At 41.9% G+C, this 22,074-nt stretch overlaps 1 protein-coding gene across 1 annotated transcript in view; it reads left to right on the top strand.

Moving 5' to 3' along the window:
- b4galt5 (UDP-Gal:betaGlcNAc beta 1,4- galactosyltransferase, polypeptide 5) overlaps positions 1-20,399 on the top strand; it is a 39,940-nt gene extending 19,541 nt beyond the window's left edge. Inside the window, exons 2-9 of the mRNA XM_058642905.1 lie at positions 8,023-8,142; positions 8,317-8,430; positions 9,439-9,566; positions 11,327-11,443; positions 12,281-12,468; positions 12,570-12,692; positions 14,172-14,273; positions 17,377-20,399. Of these exons, the coding sequence (XP_058498888.1) occupies positions 8,023-8,142; positions 8,317-8,430; positions 9,439-9,566; positions 11,327-11,443; positions 12,281-12,468; positions 12,570-12,692; positions 14,172-14,273; positions 17,377-17,524 (1,040 nt within the window). The 3' untranslated portion in view covers positions 17,525-20,399. The remainder of the gene's footprint in view (positions 1-8,022; positions 8,143-8,316; positions 8,431-9,438; positions 9,567-11,326; positions 11,444-12,280; positions 12,469-12,569; positions 12,693-14,171; positions 14,274-17,376) is intronic.
- Positions 20,400-22,074: the final 1,675 nt, after the last annotated feature.

Here is a 22,074-nt window from a genome sequence, read left to right as displayed (position 1 = left end):
GACGTACGATCATCGTTTTTTTACGCCTCAAATATCCATATTTGAATTAGGCGGTGCTGATCAATGAATGATGGCCCAAGAAGAGGGAGTTTACAGCAGGATAGACACGCCCCCTCCACCTCCAATCTAGCCACTTTATAAACTTTGTTCTCGTTGTTGTGAATAAATAAAACTTTGAACTTTTCATCTTCTGCAGTTACACTGATATCGTGATGTATCACAAGATAATTGTCTCACAATATTTAGATGATTGGTATCAGGGACCATGTATGATGAGGTGAGACAGGTGATTGAATAGATTGCTTGTAAATTGACAGGAGGAGTTTAGAACTTTGGTCATTATCATGTTTTGTGTTTTGGTCAGTCACGCGGTGTCCATGCCCTGCTTTATTGTTCATTTGACTGTCCCTGTCAATCATTTTCTTACCCCCTGACGGACGTTGGCTTGTCTTTGTGTCCATGATGCATGTGGACGTGTGGTTGTGTGTGTGTGTGTGTGTGTGTGTGCGCTGCAGCGGCGTCTGTCAGGACTCCATCTGCATTGATGTTGTTTTTGCTGAACATACATTTACACCAGAGCTGCAACTAACCATTATTTTCATCATCGATTCATCTGTCCATTACTTTCTCGATTAATCGATTAATCGTTTGGTTCATAAAATATCAGAAAACCTTAACAAATGTTGATCGGTGTTTGTCAAACCTGGAAATGATGACGTTCTCAAATGTCTTGTTTTTGTCCACAAACCAAAATGATTCACTTTGAAAGATTTCTTTGTTACCAGAGCAAAGAAATGAAGAAAATACTCACATTTAAGAAGCTGAAACAATCAGAAATCATGTTTTCATCATGAAAAAAGCTTCAAACCGATGAATCGATGATCAAAAGAGTTGTGGATTAATAATCGATTGATGGATTCATTGTTTGAGCACAGTGGTTTTCAGTGTGCCATCATGACTGAGCTGCACATGTACTGTGTGTCTGCTGAAGTGTGCACACAACAGCCTCATGGGAAACCATTCCAAATGGCTGCTTACATAACCTGAAGTTACCCGTGACAACAGGAGCGAGTGAGACTGAACACAGATGAAGTGATGAATTCCATCTTAGACGTGGCACACGTCCTGAAACGTTACTGAAACAGCAGGAAGGAAAGATTCAGAAAGGAAAGATTCCTCACACATCGGCTCTGACTTGTTATGATACGATCTAAACAGATTTAGATCTTTAATCTGATGGGATTGCACACACTGCTGACTGAGGCGTGTGTTTAAGTATGAATACAATGATTAAAGACTTTAATGTCAAAGTTTAAAGTCGTAAAAGAGCACGTTGATGTTTAGTCATTTAACAAAACAATTACCACAATGTCATTGTATTCAGTAGCAAAACGACATGAGTTCAGTAAACATGGATTTAATGTTTAACTCACAGTGTAGCATTAAGTGAGGATTTGTAAACCTCTAACATTTAATAGTATATTTGATAATCTCGAGCTGTTGTATTTAGATTTTTTCATCATGGATTCATGTGTGTGTGGGTGTTTCCCTCTGATTCCTCAGCTCTGTGAATGGGAATATTTTCAGGCTTCTTTGCTCCAAATAAACAAAGAAATCATTCAAAATGAAGCGTTTTGAGAACATCATCAGTTCCAGGTTTGGGAAACACACGTCAACACTTTCCAACACTGTCTGACATTTTATGAACACGTAATAAAGGAAGTCGTTGAAAGATGAGTTATGGATATCATCTATAGACGGTATGTGTCATTCTTTATGGAAGTTCTTTAGTAGGATAATAATAAGTCATGAGAAAAGATGAGTTAGTTGCAGCCCTAGATATCATCTATACACGGTATGTGTCATTCTTTAGTAGGATAATAATAAGTCATGAGAAAAGATGCGGCTCCTCCTCATTTAAAAATAAACCACAAGGACTGTGTGTTGGTGAGCCAGACAGCTTTTTGTTTGTCTTTCTTCAGGATTATTAGATTATACACATTTACCTTGATGACTTATTTGAAGTGCTCTTTACCACAATGATGTCGTATGTTTTTATTGATGATTATTGTGATTTTACATATTCTCTATAAAAAAGTCAAATCAAACAGACGCAGAGATCAGAGCATCAGACCGCTGTTTCTGCACCTGCTGTATAACACTCACTATTTGTGTGTGTGTGTGTATTGATTGAGCACTACAGCCTGAGGGTTTCTCAGCATCACTTACAGAGGGTCAGAGGAGGTAATAATATGCTTGTCCCTTCACTACACATCCAATAATCTTTAAAAAACGGTGTTGTGTGTGTTTAAAACACGTTGGCCTACATCCAATCAGAAATCTATAATGTTTATGAACATCGTGCCAATATTAAACAGCCCAAAGTCATCGATGCACTAGAATGACAGTGTTGGTTGTAGTTCATTGTGAGGGATTTGGTGCTAATGTGGTGGCTCTGCTCAATCATGCATGGTTAATTTACAGTGTTACTGATACTGATAGTGTCATTAATTCAGCTTTTAAAGCCACATTATTCACATCCAGCGTTCACTGATGAGCGATGTCTTTGCACCGGGACAATTTCCCCCGCCGCCGGCTGTCTCTGAGGCGCAGCGGCAATAAAAAAATCAACCTTTTTTATCAGAGTGATGATTCCCTGGGAGTGTGAGTGTGCAGTGTGTGTGCAGTGTGTGTGTGCAGTGTGTGTGCAGTGTGTGTGCACTCGTGTTGCTGCGCGTGTGCGACTGCAGCGGTCGTTTCTGCTGGGCAGAGACAAAAAAAAGGCCTCTCAGCTCTTATCAGAGAGGCAGCAGAACACGGCTGATCACCTCCCACTGCTGAGCTATCACTGTGCACGTAATTGCCTTTCAGAGGAAAAGCAAGCAAGCAAGGTGGTGTGTGTGTGTGTGTGCGTGTGTGTGTGTGTGTGCGCGTGTGTGTGTGTGTGTGTGTGTGTGTGTGTGTGTGTGTGTGTGTACCAGGTATTACTAATGTTGTGGGGACCAAAACCTGTTTACACAGTCACATTATGGGGACTTGTCCTCCTTGTGCGGACAAAAAGCAAGTCCCCATAACGTAAATTACTACATTTTAAGGTGAAGATATGTTTCATGGTTAGGTTGAGGTTAGGGTTAGGGTTAGGGTTAGGATTAGGATCAGGATTAGGCCAGTAGTAATTGTGGTTAAGGTTAGAGTAAGTCTCCAAGAAATGAATGTAAGTCAATGCAATGTCCCCTCAAGTCATGAATGTCGAACATGGGTGTGTGTGTGCGCGTGTGTGTGTGTGTGTGTGCGCGTGTGTGTGTGTGCGTGTGTGCATGTCATTTCCTTTTTTTAAATTATTATTATTTTTGTTTAACAGTTTCACAGTCACAGCTACATGTCTGTACCGATGAATAGTGACAGCGCCATCTGCTGCTCACAGGAAATGACCCATGTGACACAATCATCATTTTATTTTACTGAAATATTCACTATTTGGTTGGAAGTTTGATTTCAATCATTCATGCCCCGAACTTCACATATGAGCAGTCCTTGTCTGAATGTATCAACAATACTAACAATAGTACCTGATACCAGGTACTATTGTTAGTACCTGGTATCAGGTACTAACAATAGTACCTGATACCAGGTACTATTGTTAGTACCTGGTATCAGGTAAAAGCGTGCTGAGTAGAGACGTCCCACACACAAATCAAGCCGAACAGTGTTGAACTGTAGATGACTTAACAAACAAAGAACTTAACAATCCTAAAAACGTGGGTTCATCTCTAACAACTACCCTTGAGACCTCTATGTTTAACAGAGGAGTCTGGTGTGTTTAGGGACAGCGCCCGGCAATCACGAGCAGCATCACAGACCGCTGCTGCGTCTGTGTAGTCTGTGGACTAGGTCCTTTTCTTGTAGTGGAGAAGTGTAATATGATTTCCGATCAGTCCCTGAAGTGTACACGAATGTGATTGGCACATGTGACGTGTGTTTACAGTGGGGCAAAACAGTATTTAGTCAGCCACCGATTGTGCAAGTTCTCCCACTTAAAATGATGACAGAGGTCATCATAGGTACACTTCAACTGTGAGACACAGAATCCTGGAAATCACATGGTAGGATTTTTAAAGAATGTATTTGTACATTATGGTGGAAAATAAGTATTTGGTCACGTACAAACAAGAAAGATCTCATTTTCTCTTTTTTTCACCTGGCCTCAGTTATGACGTTAGACGACCTGTTCTTGGATGTGTCCTCTTAAGCCTGCTGGACATCGTCCACTTTATTCACTTAAACAAGAGGAACAAGTGGACTTGACAGATAGGGATACAAACCACATTACAGAGAGACAGCAGCAGCAGCAGCAGCAGCAGCAGCAGCAGCAGTAACAGCAGCAGCAGCAGCAACAGCAGCAGTAACAGCAGTAACAGGATAAAGAGGAGCGATAGAGGGAAGAACAACAATAGAGGGATGTGGAGTGAGGAGGGGTTAGAAAGAGAGAGAGGGAGAGGTGGGCGGGGCTTGGCATGCGGACAGCGTGTTCTGTGAGAGCTCCAGAGCACAAGGTCATTCAAGGACTTTCTGGTCATGCTTCATCGGCTGCAGTGAGGCAGTTGTGAGTATCATTTACTCATGTGTGAATCAGTGTCTTTGACTTACAAGCAGAATGTTGAGCGTCTGCGTGCCCTCTCACTTTTAGAGGAAATCCAGGCCCACGCACGCCGGCTTCCTGTAAACTGCACTTCTCTCGTATCTAATTGCATTTGTCACAGTTTATAGGCATGAATACCTCAGCGCTAAGCACTGCTTCACTCTACTGAGCCCTACAATGATGAAGAGAGGAACTGTGGCAGTTACAACACAGCATGTAACACTGTAACACATGGATCATACAGCAATTCTATAATATCCATAAATCCATAAATAGCAACGCAGTATTTGTGAATGTGGAGGGGTGGCATTGTTTGTTCAGGTGTGCCATTATTACCTGCCACCACACAAGCATGGCTATCTGATATGAGACACATTCACCTTTATTATGGGATGCTGTACAAATGTGGTTTATTTTGCATGTTTCTGCCAGAAGTCGATGATCTAGATACTCGTGATGATGTGCTGCACATACTGTATTTCAACATAAAACTGAGTTTGATTTGACACGTGGTGTCAGTGACATGTGACACAGAGACTGTGCTCAAAGATCATTCTCACTTTCTGAAAAAGAAAATGCGCAGTCGGGCACGCTCACACGCACACGCATACACATGCACACACACGCACGCTCACGCACACATGCACGCTCACGCACGCACACACACATGCACGCTCACGCACACATGCACGCACACACACATGCACGCTCACACACGCACACACACATACACGCACACACACACATGCACGCACGCACACACAGACACACACACATGCACACACACATGCACGCTCACACACGCACGCTCACACACGCACACACACATGCACGCTCACACGCACACACACATGCACACACACGAACGCTCACGCACATACACATGCACACACGCATGCACATGCACACACACACATGCACGCTCACGCACGCACACACATGCACACACACGTGCACGCACACACACACATACATACACATGCATGCACACACAGACACACACACATGCACGCTCACACGCACACACATGCACACACACGCATGCACGCACACACGCTCACGCACACGCACGCACATACACATGCACGCACACACAGACACACACAGACACGCACGCACATACACATGCATGCACGCACACACACACACGCATGCACGCACACACATATGCACACACGCACACACACACACACACACACACCCAACCTGAACATGGTTAATTTCTGTGATGATTGACAGTAGATTATTTACTTGTAGATTCTCCTCATACATGTGTGCGTGTGTGTGTGTGTGTGTGTATGTGTGTGTGTGTGTGCGTGCGTGCGCTGAGAGTGAACAGTATCTTCTCTGTGTTGTTGTTTTTTTCTTGGCGTCATGATTATTCTTCTGCAGATTTGTTGTCATGGTCAAACCAGAGCATTGATTTTCGATGCTGCTTCGTCCTGCAGGCCAGACAGTTTGTACCCAACGAGACCAAAGTGATGGACAGTGTAGCACAATTACTGATGACAAACCACATCCTGTGGATTTCCAGCTCAGCGTTATTATAGCAGCACATTCAAAGACACGCATCCACACGGGTGTGCTGGATCACTTTAGCATCGCTGTAAGAGGAATGCTGATTGGATCGATGGCCAGAGATGGTGCAGTCTGATATGGAGTCACTGTAATCATTGTGTTGGCATGGGAGATGAGTACAAGTCACCTTTCCTGTAGGTCCCCGCTGGAGTGAGGCGTGTTGACCTGTGTTAACCTGTGTTGACCTGTGTTGACCTGTGTTGACCTGTGTTGACCTGTGTTGGCCTGTGTTGACCTGTGTTGACCTGTGTTGACCTGTGTTGTCAGGCCACAGTGAGCGGAGAAGTTCTCTTTAAGAGATGTGTAGCGTGGTCAGGGTAACGGTGTTTCCTGCCGTTGTTCATCGTGGACGACACGACACACTGTGGCTCCATGTTTGCTCTCTGAGCGCAGGAGGAAATGATTAGCCCACAGCATGACTCGTGTGAACCATTGTTGCTGCTTTTTAATGACAGTCTGCTTAGGGGTCACACGGTGATGCAGTGGCTAGCATTGTTGCCTCACAGCCAGAGGGTTAGGTTTGAATCCCAGTTTGACCAAGGGCCTTTGTACGTGCAGTTTGCATGTTCTGAACATCGGCTTCTCCGGATCTTTGGCTTTCTTCTACAGTCCAAAAACCTGCTTCTCAGTGAACTGGACGACCTAAGTTGACCGTTGTTTTATGTTGTATTATGGGCTGGCGATGGGCTGGTGACCCAAGTGCTCACTGAAGTGTTTGTGTGTCATGTTTTCTTCCTTCCTGATCTCCAGTCCTGACATTTGAACTAGTATTGCTACAGATTCTCTTGAGTCTAATCACGTGAGGTGTACGGTGCAGAAGTCTCGAACTCTCTGAGATCACTTGATTGACATTTTGCTGAAAAGTTATTAGGAATTATTGATCAATAACACCACATGTATTGCCTACACCAGCTTTATTAGTGGCTTCCAGGGTTATGAACCTGGCAATGTTGCTCCGCTGGTCTGGATTTTTCTCTTTTTAATGAAGTAATCCCACATAATCTGTCTTCTGCTCATGAAACATAGGTTCCACCAGTGTGAGTCTAACTGCAGCCAACTGGAGGCAACTCTTTGTTTCCCTGTGAACTCTCTCTGAACTCCATGTGATCGCTCCAAGCTTCCTGTCACAGAGCAGATTTCCTTTTTAGGATTAAAAGGATTATTGATTATTGATCGATATCAACCAATCATATGTTGCCTAGTCCAACTTCCTTTGAGTTTGACGTTTAAAACGTGTCATGTTCTGCTCTGATACAGATTCAATGAATGACGTCACAGTGTTGCCACAGAAGTGAAGAACCCACCAGTAATTTACAGTGTTGCTCCCACCTCACACACAGATTAACATTCCACTAAATGACTTTGGTGCAGTGAAGGGTTGCATGTGTGTGGCTGCTGGGAAATTCCCTGCATTATGTCACCAAGGCATTTAGGCAGTGGTTTGGACCAGTTCAGGTAGAAGACCACAGTTTACTGCCCTGACAGTGAGAAGGTTTCTCTGTTATTGGTCAGACTAAAGAAACAACATGACAGATACTGTGCAGTGCAGTTTGTGCTGCCCGTCTGTGAGTCCCGACCCAGGTCTCAGGAATCCCTGGTTTACATATATATGTATACATTGTCACAAGTGCAGGAGGCTCTTCTCTATTTGCTTAGTTAAATCCAGGTGGCGACTTTGTTTTTGGCCATGCAGTGTGTGTGTGTGTGTGTGTGTGTGTTTCTGCTGATGAGAAACTCGTCACATTGAAGTAAACGTGAATAACTAAAGGAAGCCACTTTTCCTCTTTTCTCTCCTCTGCACACAGTGAATGAGTATGTGTTCATGGTCCAAGCCAGAGGGATCCAGATCCGAGAGAATGTGAAGAACATCGGGGCACAGGTGCTGGAGCAGGTGGTGAGAGGAGCGTACAGCGTCAACGGCACAGGTGAGAAACAACAACATACCACACGGATGAAGCTCGTGCTGATGGTTCACGCCCTGATAAACAAGTCTTACAGCTGACTGTGACTCAGGTGTTGAGATTCCAGTAACCACGTGAAGTGTTGGTTATGATGTGGACACTTTTAATATTGGATATCCTGTGTGCTTGTGATTGCAGATTATTCCTATGATTTTAATGTGAGTGAGAGTGATGCTCCTCCCTCCACATACCTGCCTGAGGGTTTCACCTACCTCCCCTCGCAGGTGTGCCCTGACAGGCTGCCCTCCATGAGTAAGTACGCTGTGAAACTTTAGGATTTTAAGGCCTGGCTTCGATCCCGACTCGTAATTCTGTAATCCACCCGTGGCAGCGGCTCTCTCTTGACTTTGAATCACCCTTAAACTGTGGTTTTTCTGGTTTTCTCTGTTCCCTTCAGTGACTTCTCATTGTGCTTGTGTACATCATTATTTGAATAATGAACAGTGAAAAGATTCAAAGCATGTGTTTTATTTCAGCTTTGATTGATGGTGCATACAAATTATGTTGGAATAACACACAATAACACACAAAACACACAAAAACACACAAAACGCACAATAACACACAATAGCACACAAAAACACACAATAACACGCAATAACTTCACCCACATTACTCAGCCCTAACATGTGCCAGTATGTGTTTTTTTTCCAGCCCCTCCCCCTTTTTCCATTTTAATCTTTTAATATATAATTAGTGCTGTCAAGGGATTAAAAAAATTGGGCGATTAATGAATTATGATCTGTAATTAATTGATCTAATTAATCTCCTTTTTAATCTCACCTAAAATTGACTTAGAAAAGCCCTCAACTTGAGGTATTTTCATTTAAATTCATTATAACATTATTGTGGCAGATGAAAAGATTGATATATAAAGTCATTTATTGTTTGAAGAAACTTGAACAAATGCAGCCATTTACATTCCGCTGTGTTCTTTTGTCAAACTCCAAATAATTCAAAATAAAACGTGTAGCCTGTCGGTCGCAGACTTGTTCTCTCCTCCAGTTTAGTCTGGTGAAGTGCTTTGCTATGGCTGGCTAAATTGCTAACGTCTTTGCTGCTAACGTTAGCTGTGGCTGCTTCAGTGGTAAGATAACTCCTTCTTACCCCTCAGGGTGCAACTGACCATGGTTTTCCAACCCCAACAACTCAAGCACAAGAAGGCCAAAAAAAATAAAAATAACATGCTAAATATGACTGTAAGTTATTATTATTATTATTATTATCATCTATATATAATATCACATGTTTGTCTTCCAGAGGGCAGGTTGGTGGTCAACATGAGCGAGGTTTCTCTGGAGGATGTTGAGGGACCCTTGCTGGAGGCGGAGCTGAGTGTCGCCCCAGGAGGTTTCTGGAAGCCCAAAGACTGTTTACCTCGATGGAAGGTAAGTGTGGATGGATGTGATCAGTAATACTCACTGACCTCTGACCTGGTGCTTTTTTTGGCTCCCTGCTCCAACGAGGTTTCAAGTGAGCTGATGCTGTAACGTGATGTCAGCAGAGGGTGGAGTCAACAATCCCAATCAATCAAATAGTGGATATTTGCCCTGGCATAATGATTATCATGTTGCATGAGGAAGGACGATGATATGTGATATGTGACATGTGATATATGATATGTGATATTATATGTGATATATGATAAATGATATGTGATATATGATATGTGACATATGTGATATATGATATGTGACATATGTGATATATGATATGTGACATATGTGATATATGATATGTGACATATGATATGTGACATATATGTGACATGATATGTGATATATGATATGTGACATGTGATATGTGACATATGATATGTGATATGTGACATGTGATATATGATATGTGACATGTGATATGTGATATGTGATATGTGATTTATGATATATGACATGTGACATGTGATATGTGATATATGACATGTGACATGTGACATGTGACATGTGACATGTGATATATGATATGTGATATGTGATATATGATATGTGACATATGTGATATATGATATGTGACATATATGTGACATGATATGTGATATATGACATGTGATATGTGACATATGATATGTGATATGTGACATGTGATATATGATATGTGACATGTGATATGTGATATGTGATATGTGATTTATGATATATGATATATGACATGTGATTTATGATATATGATATATGACATGTGACATGTGATATGTGATATATGACATGTGACATGTGATATGTGATATATGATATGTGACATGTGATATATGATATGTGATTTATGATATGTGACATGTGATATGTGATATATGATATGTGATATGTGACATATGATATGTGATATGTGATATATGACATGTGATATGTGATATATGATATGTGACATGTGATATGTGACATATGATATGTGACATGTGATATGTGATATATGATATGTGATATGTGATATATGATATGTGATATGTGACATGTGATATATGATATGTGATTTATGATATATGATATGTGACATGTGACATGTGATATGTGACATATGATATGTGACATGTGATATATGATATGTGACATATGATATGTGATATATGACATGTGATATATGATATGTGATATATGATATGTGATATATGACATATGACATATGATATGTGATATGTGATATGTTTAAAATAGTTCATCATTCAGGCCTTTTGGTGCTGATGTTTTCCATTGCTTAATGACTACAATCCTGTCAGGAACATGTGGTGGCAAGTAAAAGCAGAAGAGAGTTGAGCTGGAGTACAGGACTTTGACTAGAAACATGACAGAGTGCAAAATGGAAATAAGATGAAAATAGTCCAGCGGTGAATTGACTGCATGTCTTACAAAAGCCCCTTGTCCCAATATGTGTCATACACTGCATTGTACATTTTACATACATTTCCTCCTTTGATGAAACACAGAGTGTGTGGTCCTGCGTCCTGACGTGATCGTCTGTTCTGTGCTTTCTCAGGATTAAGACTTTGTAAAATCGTTACAAAGTGAATTGTGTCTGTGGACTCTTGTGTTTTTAAAAGCGAGTCACATTTGAATCAATCCCTCTGGTGTGGGGGCCAGGCCTTATAAGAAAATGTTTCTCTGTTTGGTTTCTGCCTTAATGTTGAACATTGCACTGTGGTGTTTGTCTGCAGGTGGCCATCCTCGTCCCATTCAGGAACCGACATGAACACTTACCAATCCTCCTGAGACACCTGGTGCCAGTGCTGCAGAAACAGAAAATCCAGTTTGCCTTTTATGTCATAGAGCAGGTAATTCATGTACAGCATTCTGAGTGAGGACACTTTCCTGTCCCAGGTGTGGGCAACATTATTTTCAGAGGGCCACGCAGACATAAATGAAGCAAGTGAAGGGCCACAAATAAAAGGTTTTAAATAAATAATCATTAAACCGGTCTTAAAAGCCATGTATAGCATTTACTTTTCAAAAGTAACAACACTGTAGAAATAGGAAAGCTGGCTCTGTAGTTGGTTTTGAGCTAGAGACACCACGATACAATATTATCGCGATATTTAAGTCCCAATACGTTATTATGGCGATATATTGAGTATTTGCGAAATCATTAGTGCTGTCAAACAATTTAAATATTTAATCCCGATTAATTGCATTAATGTCATCGTGAACTCGCAATTAATCGTTTTAATATTTCTAACATTTGTATCTATTCTAAATGTCCCTTGATTTCTTTTTGCCCCACAATTTTAATGCTCTTATCAACATAGAAAAGTGGATGTACTTGCTTTATTGAGACAATATCTCTGTCACCTGCATTTGTGAGTTATCCTTACTTTGTGTTGTTTGTTCCTCACAAACATATTTATACACACACACACACAGCTTTGTGTATCTATTCTTCTTTGCTCTGACTTCCACAATTCACATCCTAACAAAATGAGGTTGAGCTTAATTAGGACCAGGTTTTGGTTTCCATGAGGGCTAGTGGTCGTGACGGTCAGGGTTTATGCTGGAAAAGGTCCTAAAAAGGTTACAAATACAAGAAGACACAGTTTTGAGTTCCTCTGTTGGGATTGTGATAACATCAGACAATGACACACAGGAATCACTCAACTGCGTCTTTTTTCGTTCAGGGCGGCACAGAGCCGTTTAACCGAGCCATGTTGTTCAACGTGGGCTACAAGGAGGCGATGAAGGACCTGGACTGGGACTGTCTGATCTTCCATGACGTGGACCACCTCATGGAGAACGACAGGAACTACTACGGCTGCACAGACATGCCGCGACACTTTGCGGTCAAGCTGGACAAGTACTCGTACATGTGAGTGCTGCTGAGCCTGTGACTGTGCTCCATCACTCCCTCCCTCCCTCCCTCCCTCAGAGGAATATAATAATAATAATAAGTGTAATTGTTCCTCCAAGGCTTCCATATAATGAGTTCTTTGGTGGCGTCAGCGGCCTGACGGTGGAGCAGTTCAAGAAGATTAATGGATTTCCTAATGCGTTCTGGGGATGGGGAGGAGAGGACGATGACCTCTGGAACAGGTGAATGAAGCTTTTATGTTGACTTGTTTGTCACTTTCCATATTTCCATGACCGGCTGCTGTGCGCACGCACACATACACACATGTGTTGTGTGTATCTCAACATTGTGGCTCCACAACTACACATTGAATGTTGCATTGTCTTGAGTAGAGGTTGTGATTGTCAGTCATGATGTTTTTGGTTGTTCCTGTGAAAACCACACATGTGAAGGATGTGGGCTGTGTGTTCGATGGTTGGTCTCCATCTTTCCATGGAAATGTCTATCACCACCACAAATGTCAACAGTTTACCACATCTTTCTTCTTTCAACTGAAGGTACACAGGAAACACACCAGGTACCATTTCATACTGACAAACAAGATTTATAACACTTTATAAATCATTTAGTAACATTAAAGCATTGTGGTCACACACAGGTATGAGCTCATTAACTGACAACAAACAACAAATCCCTGGTGCTGTGAAGGATTAATGTGCTATAACATATTTTCATTTATTATAAAGTGATTATTAGAAAGTGTAAAGAAAAAAAAAAGCCTTAAACTTAGTTTTCTTAGATAGGACACATCATTTATTTATGATCTGCTGTGACGACCACTGATGGAGAAGCCCAAAATAAATAAAGTGAAATAGTTTTTACACTTATCTGCATAATGGAAATTCATCACAATGAAATTATTGTGAGTGCTTCTAATGTTGATGCTCAGTGAGTGACATGTATTCAAAAGACAAAAAACTTCTCGCTCCTGTTTATTAATGATATTCACAATTTCATTACAGAGAGTCAGAGAGCTGCAGTGTGTGCGTGTGTGTGTGTGTGACAGATTATTGTTTAAATGTATACTCATTTTCTCTTTTGTAAAAGATTGCACTGTACTCATTATTTTCTTATTTCCTGTATTTTATTTTCATTTTGGTTTTAATATTTGTTTTGCACCAACGAACAGAACACACTTTTTGTATTGTGTCAGCCCATGGTTCTCAAGCTGTGGTGCTTCATCTGGCTTGTACTAAATCAGAAACACTGTTCTGTTCTATTGTAAATGAAAGGGTATGTGACCAGAGTGGAGCTGAGGAATTGAACGCATCTTCAAGTTGCTCCTTGAAGCTCAGCACGCTGTGGCGTTACCAGGGTCGTTGAATGCATCTCTTTAGCTGCCCCTGTTAGCTCAACACTACATCACTTCCACTAGCTCTCATGTGCTAGAGTTTAGAACATTTGAATATTCAACAATCATATCATTGAATATTCCAGTATTAAATGTTTTCACTGGTTTCAGAAACATCGTCAATGGAGAAAATGAATGATGGGAAAGCTCTGTACTGTTTATGTGCTAATGACCACTTTAGTGTGCTCTCACCGTGAAACCACTTCCCTGTGTACGTGTCTGACTGTTAATGGTTGAAAATATCAGTGTGTGTGTGTGTGTGTGTGTGTGTGTGTGTGTACTAATTGCTGGGCCTGGTGTGTTTGCACAGGGTGCAGTTTGCTAACCTCACAGTGAGCAGACCACATGGAGAACAGGGACGCTACATGTCCATACCACATCACCATCGTGGGGAAGTTCAGTTTCTGGGAAGGTTAGTGTGCCACTCACACACTCACACACACACACACGTTCTCGCCCTGCAGTCTTACTGACGACATTCACTGGGCCCTTACCCTAACCTTAAACATCACTGACCCTTAACCTAAAACCAGGCCTTAATCCCCAAAAAACCCTTAAATATTGTGAGAACCAGACAAGATGTCCTCACTTATACTTTATGTATATATATGTATATGCATATATGTTTTTTTTTTTTTTTATCGGGCTGAACTAACCAATCTTGTACAAAAAAAGCTAATTTCCTAAATGTATTGGTTTAAAATAAGGAACAGAAATATGCTACTGATTGTCGCTAGCTTGTCTTTAATCACCAATTTTCTACGTAGACTCTTTTATGACAATAAAATGTCAACAAATGCTCTAAACTAATGAAATGTTCCATTTTCATACTGTTAATAATGATTGTGCATCATTTCAAACTTGAGAATCAATCATCACTTCTTCTTCTTCATTTACTCTCTGAGATCAACAGCAGTGTTACATTACATTACATGTCATTTAGCAGACGCTTTTATCCAAAGCGACTTACAATAAGTGCATTTAAACATTTGGGTACAAATAAGAGCTAGAAGTAAGTAAGAGCTTCAAGTAAACCAACCTATGAAGTACTAGTCGTAAGTGCGATGTATAGTTTTTTTTTGTTTTTTTTTTGTTGAGGTAGAGTCGGAAGAAATGTGTTTTTAGTCGTTGGCAGAAGATGTGGAGGCTTTCCGCTGTCCGGATGTCGATGGGGAGCTCGTTCCACCATTTGGGTGCTAGGACAGTGAACAGTCTCGAGTTCTGTGAATGCCTCTGCGATCCTCTCAGTGAGGGGGCAGCGAGCCGGTTTGCCGAAGGTGTTAGATTTTTATTTTTCAACCCATCCGTCATCTACTGCTTTATCCTCCACAGGAGGGTCGCGGGGGTGCTGTGGCGATCTCAGCTGACATAGGGCGATAGGCGGGGTCACCAGTCCATCGCAGACACACACACACACACATGTTCGACATTCATGACTTGAGGGGACATTGCATTGACTTACATTCATTTCTTGGAGACTTACTCTAACCTTAACCACAATTACTACTGGCCTAATCCTAATCCTAACCCTAACCCTAACCTCAACCTAACCATGAAACATATCTTCACCTTAAAATGTAGTAATTTACGTTATGGGGACTTGCTTTTTGTCCCCACAAGGAGGACAAGTCCCCATAATGTGACTGTGTAAACAGGTTTTGGTCCCCACAACATTAGTAATACCTGGTACACACACACACCCACACACACACACACACACACACACATAGAGACAAACAACCATTCACTCTCACTCTCACACCTACGGTCAATTTAGAATTGACCTAATTCCCATATTACATGTTTTTGGACTGTGTGAGGAAGCCGGAGAAACCCACACACACACACACACACACACACATAGAGACAAACAACCATTCACTCTCACTCTCACACCTACGGTCAATTTAGAATTGACCTAATTCCCATATTACATGTTTTTGGACTGTGTGAGGAAGCCGGAGAAACCCACACACACACACACACACACACACGCGCACACACACACACACACGCACACGGGGAGAACACCCAAACTGTTGAAATAGTTGTTTTTGTGAAGATAATCAAATCATTTAAAAAAATCATCTATCTATATCTAACCCTACCCTTAACCTAACTATAATTCAAATCTTAGCCCTAAACTTATCTAGTTCCTCAGAAATGAGGTTCTGCCTCATTAGGACCAGGTTTTGGTTATGAGGATTGGTCCTGACGAGGTCAGTGTTTATGCCAGAAAATGCACACACACACACACACAGGAGGATCATGTGATATAATCCGGTCACATGAAAAGCCAGAGCAGTAACTTTGAGAGAGTTTCAGCTCTTTAAAGACTTTGCATGTGATCTGCTCAAAACCTTCAGGGCAGAATTCCAGTCATTGCTCCCTCTGCGCTCTGATACACTCCCAGAGATTAAATATGTCTTTATTCGGAGTCGGGGACACTAGATTATAAGATTACATATATATCAGAAAACTCATTTGCTTTCTAAAATCCACTTGGAATGTTTCCTGATTATGAAATATGCTGCTTCTGTCTTAACCACGGGAGTAAGACTGTGTGGGAGAATAAAACCTGGTCCATTTCCTATTTAACTGTAATTGTTTGTTTGTTTGTTGGCCCAATGCTCGTGTTTTTTCCAACACTGAGGCTGTTAAAGCTGGGGTAGGTAGACCCTGTTTACAGCCTGAGGGAAATCGGACCAGGCTCACAGCAGTTCAGTTCAGAGAGAGAGAGAAAGGGCGCCTCCTATTGGCTGCTGTACCAGGCAGAAACACACAGCGCCCTTCAAGGGAAAGGTCACTCGATTCTACAAACATGCGTAAAAGACAAAACACAGAGAGTCACATGTCAGTGATGACAGAGGCGTTCATAGATGATCATCACAGATCATCTGTGCTCACTGCCAGTGGGAGGAGCTTCCAGTCCACAACTTGTCATAAGACGTTCCTGACACAGTTTGAATCCTGACAGGTCAAGGGCTCGGGTACCACTCCCCATTGATCCCCATTGATCCCCATTGATCCCCATTGATCCCCATTGAATGGTTTAATGTGACACTGTATCCAGTTTACTCTTATTGTCGATGCTGAGCCGAGATAAAAGGGAGGGTTGCATCAGGGAGGGCACCTGCGGTCAAAATATCAGCCAAACCAAATATTCTGCAGATCACTGAATAAGCTGGAAAACAATAAAAAAGTTTTCCTTCTTATTTGGTCTTGTTACTACTGTTTATGTTGGAAGTGGTGCACTCTTAGCACCGCGCTTCAGTACCCAACCCTAGTGGTGATTGACAGCCAATATGTGCATGATTGCAGAGGGTATGAGGTTGAGCTATATATATATATATATATATATATATATATATGTGTATTTACTGTGTATATATATATGTGTGTGTATATATACATATAACCATTCTGGGGCCCACATGGACATGCTGGCTGGCCTGTGCTTGTATGAGCGTGACAGTGACAGTGACTAAAAGGCTTGTTCCGTCTCCCTCCTGCAGGTATAGTCTACTACGTCACTCAAAGGAGCGACAGAAGGTGGACGGTCTCAACAACCTCAACTACTCGCCCCTTGTGTCCAGGAGGCCTCTCTACACCAACATCACAGTGAGCCTGAGCAGAAACCTCGCACCTGTGGCCGACTACTGACCGAGGCCCAGCTGGACTGCAGACCACCAGGGAATCACATCAGCCATATTTCACCTGTTTCAGCACTGCTTTAGGACTTTTCACTTGATTCAATCTTTTTTCTTTTGTTTATATGCAAAAAAAGAAAAGACAAAGAAGAGTTAAATAAGTGTGTTGGATAAATCGTATAAGAAAACTAGGGATATATGCTGCACCAGTCTGTGCAACAGTCCATCACTCCTTCCCATCTGAGCTTATCTAATCTTCTCTCTCCACATGCCTTTTGCACCATTTTGGCCTTCAGCATCCATTCAGCTATTCATTCATTCATTCATTCATTCATTCATTTTCTGATTCAATAAGCTCATGCCTACACAGCTGTGCTTATTTCTTGAAATATAGGCCACGGTAACGCAGGTGCACGCATGCGACAGTGTGGCTTGCATGTGCTGACTCGTTCCCTTAGGCTTTGATTTACGTTTGTTTTTTGTTTTTTTGCACTTGTCGTTTTCACGAATGCCGTTAAAAACCTGGGAAAACATTTACACACACACACACACACACACACACACACACACACACACACACACACACACACCACCACCACCACCACATAGCGACTTTAGCCCAGTGGATTCCTGCAGCTGGTTCTGCAGATGCCAAATCTTCAAGTGAAGAGTGCTAGAGAGAATTCTATATAAAGAGTGAGATTAATTTATCCTGAAACCTCGATCATGTCTGAGTGGCTTCATTTGGTCCTGTGAACCTCGTGTTGAAAGACTGTGATGTGTGTGTCTTTGCATAGTTCCGCCTGTGTGTGTGTGTTTGTTCAACCTGTTAGCAATAAGCTGCAAAAGCAGACAGCGGAAAACATACATCCTGACTTCCTTCACTTATACAGATGCAACAGAGCGGGTGCCAACACACACACACACACACACACACACACACACACACACACACACACACACACACACACACACACACACACACACACACACACACACACACACACACACACACGCACGCACGCACACACACACACACACCTTACTGGAGTGAGTGTGTATGCAAACTCAGCGCTCACCTTTGCCTCAGCAAACACCCCGCCCTCTTTCACCATCTTTGTCTGTGTCATGTGACAGTGAAGGAGGCCCGTGTGTGTGTGTGTGTGTGTGTGTGTGCGCGCTGCGCCGCTGGGCGTCGCGTGCAAAGTCCGGCAGAGACTGGAAACGGTTTTTGCTTTGTCATGTTTTCAGATCCCACGTGGTTTCATGTTTAGTCGTCTTGATGGTTCTTCCAGAGGAGAAGTGTAGGTAGGAATGACTTGATCGCTGACGCTGTCACTGGTGTTTACAGAAGCTTTTGCTTTGTTGTGTTTCAGACCGTCTCGTCTTTGTGTTGACGTTCCCCAGCCCTCCTTCACTGTGGCTGCTGTGAAATCTCCTCAGTGATAAATCTATAGCTGCCTTTGTTTTCTTTGTACTACTTTATTTTGAAACTACTGATTATCCCTGTTAGCTTGGAGCTAGGTGTTGGCACAGACAGGATGTTGTGAGTTTGTGTTGGATGGCGTGTAGCGTGAAGGTCATGTGAGCAGGTTCAGGTTCATCTTTCACTTCACTCTCAATGTCTTTACCAACACGACTCAATCTAACCAGGCTTTTATTGTGAAATATTTGGATGTCACTCACTACAGACCTGCAGGTGTGACGGCATATGAGCAGTTGCTACAACTCCGCCTCCTTTATGTGTGTGTGTGTGTGGGTGGGTGTGACGATACAGATTTTTGAGCAACATCCCAAAAACTGTTAAATGAAAAAGAAACAGGTTGTGTCACACTGTCTTTCGTCATGCAGCTACTTCATTTCACACAAACCGCCTTGTATGCATTTCTGATGATGAATCTTAATGAGGAAAATGTGGCTGTTTGAAAAACAATGAGAAAAAATTGAAGATGCAAAGAGGCTGGCCCTCGTTTTTTTATTTATTTGATCTTTTCTGGATTCTTTTCTGGAATTGTTGAGTTTTTGTGTTTCCTGGCGATGATTGAGGTGACCTACTGTAAGACGGTGTTACACGCACTGAAACCTGTAATTGTTTGTAATTGTGTGGCCATTGTGAGGTTCAGGTCCGTACCAAAAAAAACGCCTCTCCATTTCATTCAAACACGCACTCTACGGGAGAATCTACGGGAGGAGCGCGCTTTGAAGGAAATGGAATGGGGCCATTGTAGCCTAGTGTGTATTAATCTGCTGGAAAGACACAATGGAGGAGCAGGAGGAGGCCATTTTGTGTGACAACCACAGGAAGAGCAAGACACCTAATGAGGAGAATGCTAGTGGTCGCTGTCTTTCACTGGACGCCTCCTTTATTCTAAGTGACAGTCCATGGTGCTGACTCTCTTGACGTGTTTACTGGAACCAATCCTGACATTACCCAGGTTTAAAACATCCCAACTTCACTCAGGCCGGGTCGTACGTTCCACATCCATGTGTCGTCAGACTTCCACTGAAGTCATGTGCTCACGTCCACAGACCAACACGAGCACCTGTGCTCCTCGTGGCACCGGAACACCTTCCAGTCCAGTTTGGAAGCAAAACGCTCGACCAGGGCTCTCAAAGTCCTCAAATGTCCCGGGTGCCAGTGATCGTCTCGTCTGGTCAGTGCGAGGAAATGAAAACAAGTTGGTTTGCACACGTTTAGCACCTGACCAGTCGCCCAGGAGGCGTCCAGCGAAGGTCACACACCGTAGCGCCGTTTGCGTTCAGTTTTTCTTTTCCATGTGTGTTTGAGTGAAATGGCTAAAACCTCTCAGAGGTCAAAGTGTCCTCCATCTACATTTTAAGGTTGTTTATGATTATTTTTTTTATGTTTTCCAGCACTGATAAGAACATGAATCCCTGATTTAAGGTGTTTTCCTAAATCTCTCAATACTTTTATTGCTTTAAATCAAAAGGTAGATGGACATTATAGCAAAACGCCAAAGGGTTTTAGTTTGAGTGTTCAGGTGAAGACTCAGACCCCTGGATATTTACATATATGTGTGTGTGTGTGTGTATATATGTGTATATATATATATATACGTATATATATACACACACACTCATATATGTGTATAGGCCCTCTGGATGTTGTAGATAATCCTTAGAGTCGGGATCAGACTCTATATTCATAATGATCAAGCAGCTTTATGACACCATATTTCAAAAGAGGACACGTTTTGTGGACAGCTCTGTCCACTAGAGACGTCACAACGTCAGCAGATTAGTCTCTTGCTTTTATCAAGAAACAGAAGTGTTGTCTCCGTCCAGACCGAGACAAAAAAGCAAAAGCACCGTAATGTCACCTGCTCCGATCCGTTCTGTGCCGGTTTAAATGAAGCGTCCACTGTCCGGGCGTCTGACGAGACTGGCCGCCTTAAGCTTCTTAATTTATTGCAGTGTTTTCTTTTTTTTCACTGAAGTTGTTTTTGTTTTGTTTTTTACAAGTAAAAAAAAATATTTAAATTGAAAAAAGTGCATATCAACTTAATGATTCTTGTAAATATCATTGTGTGTAGTGTTTTAGAAATTCTATAAGGTCTTAAAATCACTACAGATGCTAACAATAAGTACAAGTTTGGTTTTGGTATTTTGGGGGTGGGGAGGGCGGGCTGGAAGGAGGGGAATGGCGATGGGAAGTAAGGGGGGCGGGGCTAATCCGGTGCCATTTTAAAGTGCTAGTGAAGCTTTACATAGCAACATCTCTGTTTTTTACATCACTGCTTCCCAGCACAGCCTTTTACTTTTATTTCATTGACAACGTCTTCAAACCCCCCCGTCTCTAAGCCACGCCCCCCCCGTCTCACACGCATCACACTGCACACTGAGGCATCAATCCTCAGATGAAGCTCCGCCCCTTGTTGGACGAGTGATGCCTGTGAGATGGCGAGGTGAAGGTCAGAGGGAAGCGCCGCAGGACACCCGTGTGTCAGCCAAAAAACCAACACACAAAAAAACACCATACGCTTACAAACGGCTGAGATATATATATATATATATATATACATACATATATATATTTTTTTTGTATGAAAGGAAACTACTACTTCAACTAAATATCAAAAGGATGCAGATTGCTAAATTTCAACTGATTGTAAGGAGAGGGATTCTCCTTGAATTGAAGCCATTTGAAGCCACTTGTCAAAACTTGATGTCAGCCTTATGTGGATCTGTTTGTGTATCGGCATATTATTATTATTATTATTATTATACTTTTGATTATCGGAAATTTGTATGATGGAGATTTTCTTTTATACCATCATTGTTATTGTCAAAGTACACCAATAAAACTTGTAAACATACTATTATGTTACCTGTGATTATGTGTGTGTGTGTGTGTGTGTGTGACTCATGTTGTGTTCAATGTGTTCACACTGTTTACACCTTATGAGGACATAAACAACCCCATCATGTCACATGTTGTGTGGTCAGTTAGGTTAAGATAAGGTGTGTTAAAACAACTTTACTATGTGTGACGTATATATATATGTATGTTTTTGTGTATTACGTATACATAACCAAACTCCT

This window comes from Solea solea, chromosome 11 (genome assembly GCF_958295425.1).
Source record: "Solea solea chromosome 11, fSolSol10.1, whole genome shotgun sequence".
Taxonomy (NCBI): domain Eukaryota; kingdom Metazoa; phylum Chordata; class Actinopteri; order Pleuronectiformes; family Soleidae; genus Solea; species Solea solea.
The sequence above is the reverse complement of the archived record's forward strand: the minus strand, read 5'-3'. Positions and strand labels throughout refer to the sequence as shown.